The 10,128-nt window shown below is 32.1% G+C and overlaps 1 protein-coding gene across 1 annotated transcript; it reads right to left on the reverse strand.

The window, feature by feature from the left end:
• Nucleotides 1–240: 240 nt before the first annotated feature.
• LOC124457149 lies at nt 241–945 on the reverse strand. The gene has a single exon (XM_047007435.1). It carries the CDS (start codon nt 943–945, stop codon nt 241–243), a length of 705 nt encoding a protein of 234 aa, XP_046863391.1.
• Nucleotides 946–10,128: the final 9,183 nt, after the last annotated feature.

Consider the following 10,128-nt stretch of genomic DNA (forward strand, 5'->3'; position numbering starts at 1 on the left):
TTCAATTTTTTTCAAAATTCGTCTGTTCTTCAATCCATATAATTTATTAAATATTTATGTCTACAATATACTTACACTGGCAAAGTAGAATTCTTAGCTCTAATAATATGATTGACTAAATATTTTAAATAATGCCTGTCTCTTTAAATGTAGCTGTAGTTACTTGAAATTTTTATGTCAACAACGTCCAATTAACCTTTTTATTAATTCGCTTAACTTATAAATCATACATTGTACTTATCAGTTCGAATTTATGCGTTCACCAAACCATAATTGTGTTGTGGCATTTTCTGATGACGCACATCGATGTGTAGTGTCATAGCAAACATAATATCCAAAATTATCTTCTCCCATATCGCTACAGACTGATGATTGGAAATTCTTCAAATTGCACATAGTTCTCGCATGGGTATTGTCGGTATGAAAAATATATTTGTCATTTTGCCAAAAAGGAATGCTGCAATTTGTACAGTTGTAACCTTTGATATCGATAAAACTGACATGTAGGCAAACAAACTCCTTCCTGTTCAGCTTCAAAATTGGTGCATTTTCATGGGTTGCAACAACCAAATCTGTTTTATTCCAGTCTTTGTCACCGTATGAGCACGTGATACGCCATAACGTGTTTCCGTCATCCTTTATACTCATCATTGCATCAAATGAAAGTCTGTGATCTTCCCATGTTTCATTTGTTTCATTTCGAGGAAAGTTTTTGTAATATGGTTGATATCTATATTGAGCACGGAACTGTAAGCTATAGGACATAACCAATGTCCAAACATTCAAGGAATCAAACTGACAATAAACTTTGGCCACATTATTTTCTTTTGCAAATATTTGATACCAGCCATCAGACTGACCAAGAAAATTTTGACATGACCTTGCTTTCTTTTCACAGCGTTTACCAACAAATCCTTCTTTACATTCACAAAAGTTACATGTCATAGGGTACGGAGAGGCTGATTTTTGACACGTACCATTATTAGAGCAATAAGATGATAACCGGAAGCTTTCTGTACAATATTTTGACTTGAACTAGCAAGAGAAACAAAAAATTAAAACGACAATCTTAAATTAAGAAGTAATAAATTTTTTATTCGTTCGAATCCCGTTGAGTCACCTGAATTTTTCAGGTTCATGAGAAAATTGCTTAAATTGTCCAGCAAAGTGCGAAGATCATATCTTCATTAAATTTCAAAACACGGCACTGCATAAAACATTCTTTTGTGTTTTAGATAGAAACATAAAACAAAGAAAAATCTAAAAAGGGAAATACCTGACAAAAGTACCTTTTTCCTATAAATTTCATTGCGGCTGGTTAATTGCGATTAAAAATCATAATAAAATTTTTAAAAATCCTCGTTAACAACTACGTTTTTAGGTATGGTGACGTGTATTTACTTTGGAGTACATTGTCTCGGCTATTTAACTGCGACATTTTATCACTAAAATGTATAAATCAATTGTTTAACTTTGTTGATAATTTGAAATTTCAAAGTAAATAACAAAATGTAAATTTTCAAAAAAATACTAGCATTCCGTCATAAATGCAAAGTGTTAGAAACATATTGATGAAATATGTGAATTTTGCATTGAGACATTTGCAGCTTAGATATTTATTTGATTTCTGGCGTCTTTCCTCTAATTCAGAAAGATAAAGGCTTTCCTACGTACAAGACAATAGTTCATCAACTTTACACACGTCAAATTTGACTAAAACAAATGATGTTTTTCTACCTCAGTTAATAATGTTATTTTAGGTTTGAATTTGCTTTTTATATAATGCAAACGCACGATTTTTGTTTTAACTCACTGACAAACATTTTCTTATTCATTCAACAGTCAACCTCAATGCAATAGAAGTTAGTTGTAGTACTTTGCATGAATAACATCTGGAATATCATCTGCCCACTAAGAATGTTTAGGGAAACAGTGTAATATTTAAGTACATGTATACTTCTATAGCTATTAGCATTTGTGAAATTTTTCACATGTAAAGTGTATACATATGGCAATGTGTTCATAAGTAAGTTATGTTCATATGTGAAATATATTTGTTAGTAAAACAAATCATATATGAATTCATTTCACATAGAACGTGTTTAAATTTCATATATGAACTTGTTTCACGTGTGAACGTTTCTCTTGAGACATTAAACATTACGAAGTAAAAGTAAAAGTTTAAAGATATTTTCTTAAGAAAGCAACAAACGCACAAAACAGTATTTTTCGTCAACGTTCGTTTATCCTAGTATCAATATTTCGTTAAGCAATATTTTTGTTCACAAGATTTATATACATATCAGTGCCATGGCTAGATCACTAATCGGGGAGGTGTTTCTTCATATGTTTAATGGTGCCTCTTGTTTTTTAGAAAGGTTAGTGGATTGCAAATGAAATCAATCCTTGCATTTCCTAAAATAATATAAATACCCTAAAACCCAATCAACGTTCTACCGACGGTCCTATTAATATGACAAAAAAATCTAAAAAATAGCAACGCGAAATTCCTCAATTAAGGCTTGCAAGGTTTGTAAGGACTTGTGGAACAAAAGTTGGAAATATTTTTTTCTAAAGAGTATATTTTTGTTTCCGAATGAACATTTTAAATTAATTCATGCATGCACATAAATAACATTACTAACAAGAAGTTTTAACAAATAAAGCTAAAAAGATGAAAATTATTGTTCAAGCTAACAAAATTTTGGGATATTTGGCACAGCATAGATACGCAAGTTTAAGCATCCAATATCATTGCAATTGCATTTGAAAGTTTGAAAAGAAAAATTGTTCATTATCACTCCCTTAACTTAAATAGAAATATGAAGACAAATACTTAGAGTGATTTCATTTTTTACCATAATGGTAATATTATTAGAGAAATAGCTGAATAACGTCGATTTGTTATTTTCAAAATGCCAGACGTAACAATATTTTTACCTCAAAAACTCACCTCGATACTAGACATGTTCATGGTAAAATGAATACATTGATCATCTTCTTCTAAAGATCTTTCATTTGTGTTAGTGGAAAGAAGTTGACAGACTGTACCACAAATTTGAAAAGTTAAACAGGAACTTTCTTCGAAACAGTTGTGCAGACACTGATGAATGCTGGAAGTACTGATATTTCTTAAAATGAAGTGAGATGACAGCCTTCCTAGGCGATTTTTTATGTCCACTAGGTAGTTAGTAGAAATAAAGGGAAGAACGCAAAATAGTTGGAGTACAGCAATCCAATAATGCATTGTTACATAAATTTCAACCTAGAAATAAAAAGTTTATAAATGTTCAGTTATTATAAAATGAAAGACTGATTCCGATTCTTGACATGTCATCAACGATTTTCATTTATATACTTTAAATGTTTTAAAAATGTGAACGGAATTTTTTTAATGAAATATTCATTAGCTACTTATGTTATACTTCTGGTAGATTTATTAACCCAAAACAAATATTGATCATTTTTTTCAAGTTCATACTCTTTAACAACATATAGATTTACTGTCACAGCAAAAATTTGCAAATAAACAATGCTTTATATTTCTGCAAAGACTTACAAACAATGTTCATGGTATTATGATTAACGTTTTCGGATTAAAAACTTAAATGAAACAAAATTTCAATTCTGATTGGTTAAGAGCAATGCACTTTCGTTAAATACTAGTGCTAAGATATGAAAACACCGGTGAAAAAACGAATGCAAATTATATATTAAAAAAATGCGCTCAACTGTTTTTCAAACAACCAATGATCTAAGAGCCCATCAAAATAAAACATTTGAAATGCGGGAGCGTTACTTTATTGTAAACAAAGCAATTTTAATGGCTTTAAGTATATTTTCTTTTTACGTTTATCACTGCTAAAAATAGATATCTTGTTCTAGCTGTGTGTGTGTGGAAGCTGTGGTGTTGTGAAAAATAATATTGTGCGAATTGAAAAAATACGTGCCGGCCGATAACTTGCCGCTTGAAATGTACCTGCGCTGAAGTTAAAAATCCCTTAAATAAGCAGTCATATTTCTTTGAAAATATTAATAGTCTTTGTAAAACTTACTCGTGCATGTTTTTCCCAAATTGCACTCAAAACCATGCCATTAGGTATACAGACTAGTTTTAGTCACTTATGAGGCTCTCAAGCGGAGAAAACTGCTATAATGCAAATATTCATGCTAAGTGAAAAAATTCATGGTAAGTGCGAAATTCACGCTTTTTAAAATTCACAGGGTACCCGCAACAGACCTGTTGACTAGAAACTGATCTGACTGGGTATAGCTTCCATAGGTGTCAAAAGTGAAGCGTAATTATTCCTGGTACGCAAAGGGTTTACGGAGTTTTAAGCTTGCCAGGGCTTTTTATTCGGTGTCGCAAGTGGGTAATACCACAGCGAGCCCACAGGTCGAGCATAACAAATATCTACATTAGCTATTCAGTACTGCTAAATTGCTATATTATATTAAAACATCTATTAAAATTACAGCATCATTGCGCCAAAAGCAGTAGATAGCTGTCAGATGTGTAATTTCTTTATCGAGTCAGGTACGAAGCATCAAAATAGGCCATTGTGACAGCGAGATATCAATATAAATATGAAGTAATGTTGGAATTGGCCACTTCTTGTTGTCATACGATGAGCATGTGTGCTGCATTTTACAATATTGGAAAATTCACTAAATTTTGGCAAACATATTATGTTGATTTTTTAAAGATATAAAAAATTTGCAAGACAACAAAAGTGCTCATGACGTGTTTTTTAGCAGACAATATTATAGTAGTTTATACGATTTTAAAAAAATTTGCAACTTATTTTATAAATGAAAAATTTTATGTTGATGGAGAGTGAGCCTCTTAAATTTGCGGATTTTAAACATAACTTCCTATGGACCGTGAGTATAAAAAAGACTGGTGATTAACGAAGAAAATGGCTTGCGTGAAGTCACATCGGGAGGGCATTTGTTATGGTCGATAACGTTTTTATTATAGCAACCCAAAGGTAAAAACTTTTTAAACGTTTGCTAAAAATTTTTTTTGATAAGGTGCCACACAGATGTGTCGCGTTTACATGTACAAACCCAATGATTTCGAAGAAAGAGTTTGCTCTCCGTAGAATCGCATAGGCAAATGACACAGACCAGAAGCTAATAATCGTAAAAATGCTTGGGTTGATTATGTAAAAAAAAAACGCAAAATTATTTGGAAAACTTCTGCGACTTTTCAAATTGCTTTAAGCATTTTATACGGATGACTTTGTGTGCCACTTTACTTGTGAGATTAAAGTGGGTAATTTTGACAGCCCGCTGCTTGTAGCTTCCAAACTTAAAAGGGTTATTTAATTAAATAGAAAAAGCGGTGAAGCTGGCTTTGAACACATTTAAAACCACTTTAAACAAGATGAATTTGAATAAACGCGTCTGACAAAAACAAATTAGCGAAGGTTTGAAAAATGTTTTGTATTGATATGTTTTCATAATACTTCAATGAATAAAAAAAAACTATTGAATTCGTTTTTTGCATTATATCAAGAATTATTCAGACTTCGGACAATGTTATCCACCTCAGTTTCGCTTCGAAAGATAACAATGACTTCGGTCTGAATAATTCTAGACCGAAGTCATTGTTATCTTCATCCAATAATTGCTTATTAACCCTTTTATGAAAACTTCAAATTAAAAGACTCCTAATATGTTATAGAATTGAAAAATAAGAGACATTTTAACTGACAATCACGTCGGTAATACGAATTAAATTGCTGGAGATGAAACAACTATTGAAAAACAGATAGTAACACAGTGACAAACAAGATTAACGCATTTGTAGGTGGTTTGATAGTGGTTTCGCAGAAATATGAGAAAAAAATTTCACAATTTACAGATGAATCATGCACTAAATATTTTCTAAAATCAATCAGCAATTTTACACATACTAGTGCAATATTAGACTGTGAAAAATATATTTGTGTAAATGATATTACCTTTGTACGTTTGATATCATATGCAATGCCTTCTTGATATGTTGTCTCCGTCTTCTCTTACTTTTCAATTGTTTCATGTCCTCACTGCCGTTTTTATAAGCATCAGTGCGCTTATGTAAACAAACTTTTCTTTCTACCTGCGAATTGGGAATGTCTTAAATTTTGCTAATGGCCTTTTATTAAAAAATACGTGTCGCAAGTTACCACTCAAACGCGGAAATGAAAAAGTAAAACATACGTGTGTTATTGTTGATAAGTTTTATTTCGTTTGTGAGACATCATTTTAGAACTTTTGTTGATGACTATGCATAAGCTTTATAGAAGGATATTATGTAGCAAATGTCTTTCGTTTCGTTTATGCGACATCATTTAGGGTATAAATCTGACATATCCTTATCAAAATTCTAAATAAACTATCTGAATGAAAAACTGCTGATGTTGTAATCATATGACACTTATTCTTAAAATAGTTTCTTAAAGAACACGAAAACAACACCTAAATTTTACTTGCTTACTTATGTAGAAAAAGCAAAAACCGTGTTCACTACGACCATTTATAACATAGAATGACAAAGTCATGTGATACACAATATCAATTTTCGTAATTGCTGTTCACAATTGTAAAAGTTCCTCAAACTATGATGCCATAAATGTATAAAAATTAAGAATTGTCATCCTTCTTATTTCACGTAAAATTTCCACATTTGCATAAGGTTTTTTTTTGAAATTTCCTAAATGAACTCTTAAATTTAAGACGTGCTGGTAGAGATGGGATTCGATCCCATGCCACTTTGATGACTGGCACTTACAACCAGTGCCTTAAACCACTAGTTTGGGGAAAACAATTATGTCAATTATACAGAAACTTTTTGTCAAGCGCCAACACAATATGACACCAAACGCTGTTATTTCGCTCGTCGATTGCTTCAATTTCATTGTATCGTCCTCTATCTTATATGGCCATTTGTTAAACTGATCAGCTGTCGCTTCGGAAGTTAAAGGAGCGATTTCTTCTGGTGTGATTTCCTCGCCAAATAACGATTTGAACAGCCCATTCGTTTGCATCAAAGCCGTAAATTTTGTACTCCATGCTGTATAATATTCAGCATTTGCCACTTAGTTGTTTGACCGTCCATCTTCAGGAACCTGGGTACATAATATGTTAGTTTCTGATGGCATTTTTACGTTAATTGAAGAAGGAAAAGTTATCTTTGATTAGTGCCAATGCAACATGGTTGTAGTAGAGCACAATAATAACTATATAATGACACGATCGTTTATAATACGTCCTGATCTCGTGACATCCAGCTAACATCATCCCGTGTCCTTAGGCATCAACAATAACAATAATTTTAGCTCCTAAATTTACAAATATATATCAAAAAATGAAAAATTTGTTTTAAATATTCTTTCTCTCTTATATCCTTCATTTGGGCTTGATGGATATACTTAGATATGTATCAGAAACTATGTAAAAACTTTTATATCCAAAAGGCAACAAATTTCCAAGTTAAATCTTTATAAGTTACTGACTACACAGTTGTTATTTCAGGGCCTTGCAATGAAATCAACTATATATGTTGCAACTGAACCGTTTGGTAGTTAGCAATTCTTGAATGTTTTACTGGTCCTCTGCATTTGTCTGCTATGATTTGCATTATAGTTTATATTTATAGCTGTCGTTTTCGGGAACCATCTACACTTGCTAAACTAAGCATCACTGGAAATAATGGATATTTCAAGGTGCATTTAAAATTTAGCAATCTTCCTGTCTTGGCACGAAAAGCAAAGATCTTCTTCAAAATACCACTTATCGCTTTATGATTGCATTACCTCTCAGTAAAATAAAGTATATGAATCCACAACCAGGAGATTAAGAGTTTATGCTCTACCGACTGAGCTAGCCAAGCTTGCTAAAGTGATGACATTCAAATAGTGAAGACTCGTATGTACAAATTTGAACGAGAACTAAGTCATTAAATGAAAACATGAAATTTAATGCAGTGACTTCATTTGTGACCTCTGCACATAATTCCCTGACATCGTATGGTTCTGAGAACTGGCAGTGTTATGTCATCTATACAATCCCAGCATTGGTTAAGTGAAGCACCTCTGATGTGGAGTGCATGTGAGAAGAGCTCAGTGTTCATCAAATAAATGCTGTACTACAACCCAGTCTCTCCGATATAGGAATCCGACTGCCAAGATTCCTATATCGGAGAGACTGGCAGGAACATAAATATAAGACTTAACGAACACAAACGAGCTATAAAGAAACAGGACAAAACCAATGACATCACGGACTGACAAACCACAACATTGACTGGGACTCGGGATAATGTATTACTTACAGCACTGACTATGGACAACGACTTTCATTACAAAGTTAATAGGTTAACTTAGAAGAAAAACCCCTGATCAGATCACAACAACTACCACCATCTTAAAAAGGACCCATTCACAATACAAAAAAAACAAGCAACTAACACTATTTCTACTAATGTTGTCGAAACGTCAGTCTACATCAATACCGACAGTCATTCTCAGGACTCTACTAACCTGGACGATCTACACCAACAAACATATAAAAGATATCATATTGTCATATAAATTTTCAATGAATACAGTAAGAGATATCAGAGACACTCATATATGTTAATAAGAAACACTTATATGTGCCAAAGCATCTTAACTTTTTTTATACTATTCATGTTAAATTGCTATGTTGTTAAGTAAAGACACTACAGGACAGTTTCAACATTATTTGGAATCAGGTATCAATTCATTTTTTCCGAAATTTAGCATTCACTCCCTCTCAGATTATAATAGTGTCATAAAAAACGTAAATATAATTTAAGAACAAACGTCTGAAAGACGAAGTGCAGGATAGTTTGCTTTGGATATGAACAGAAAAAAGCTAGGTGATGTACAAAGTTATACAGGATTGATGTTATTGCAGTTGCTAAAAAAAAGTGAAAAACCCAAAGTATCCTGCTGGAACAGTGGAGACCATGGTATAGTGTGCACAATTCAGTGTCCCTTCTCTATAATCATTATTCTTTGATATTACTTATTATTTTGCATTCGTAAATAGATATGAAATATTGAGTTTCTACACGATAAAAATTTAAAAATTTTCAAATAATTTCTATTTAATTGATGGAAGATAAACTATGTCAAATAAATTGTATTTAAAAACCTCAAAATCATTGATTTTCAGTAAAATACCTCTCAGCTCGTAGTTTCATCGTGCTCAACATTCAATCTTCGTACACGCTTGCGCAGAATATAAAAAGAACAACTCCGACTGGGGGATTGCTCATACAATGACATTGGTTATTCAAGCTTAGTTTCTAATACTGACCTAATAAAGTTATGTAAGCATAGAATAATTATTTTACAGAATGCTCTTTCAAAAATTACGTAGGCAATTACTCCAGCCGTTTAATTAGGATTTGTCACTTGTTTCGAACATTTAAATTTACATGACGTCATTTATGAACAGCGAACTCTAGAACATTTTGGCTTAAGAATCTCTTTGTATTATCTAAAGGTTCGGAAGAGAAAGCGACTCTAACGACATACTCCACCAATATTGTCAACCTTTGTGTGCAGCACAACCTGTGGAGGGCAAAAACATCTAATTTTTCGCACAAGAGACCCTTCTGTATAATCGTTTTCTATGCGATTCTATGCGTGCAAGTATAAGATCTATGGTTATTTTCCTCTGTGAAAAAGTCCAACTGATGATGTCAAAGATTTTTTGAAATTATTAAAACATGATTTTTGACAGGTACAATTCGCTAAAGAAAAAAACAAAAAACACAAAGCTAATTAATCAATTTATCAGAAGAAGCTTATTGGTCAGACAAACTTTTGTGTTTGACTTGCGAGGCAAAGTAACTGTTCGATCGTTTACTTCAATTTTTTTCAAAATTCGTCTGTTCTTCTATCCCTATAATTTATTAAATAATTATGTCTACAGTAAACTTACACTGGCAAAATAGAATTCTAATTTCTAATAATACGATTGACTAAATATTTTAAATAATGCCTGTCTCTTCTATAAATAGCTGTAGTTACTTGAAATTTTATGTCAACAACGACCATTTTAATTTTTTTACAATTTGCTTAACTTAAAAGTCGTACATTGTACTTA

This window comes from Xenia sp. Carnegie-2017, unplaced genomic scaffold (genome assembly GCF_021976095.1).
Source record: "Xenia sp. Carnegie-2017 unplaced genomic scaffold, XeniaSp_v1 HiC_scaffold_6, whole genome shotgun sequence".
Lineage (NCBI taxonomy): Eukaryota > Metazoa > Cnidaria > Anthozoa > Malacalcyonacea > Xeniidae > Xenia > Xenia sp. Carnegie-2017.

Excerpts from the sequence above, each read along its gene's own strand:
- LOC124457149 (XM_047007435.1), bottom strand. The coding sequence starts at position 945 with ATGACATGTAACTTTTGTGAATGTAAAGAAGGATTTGTTGGTAAACGC.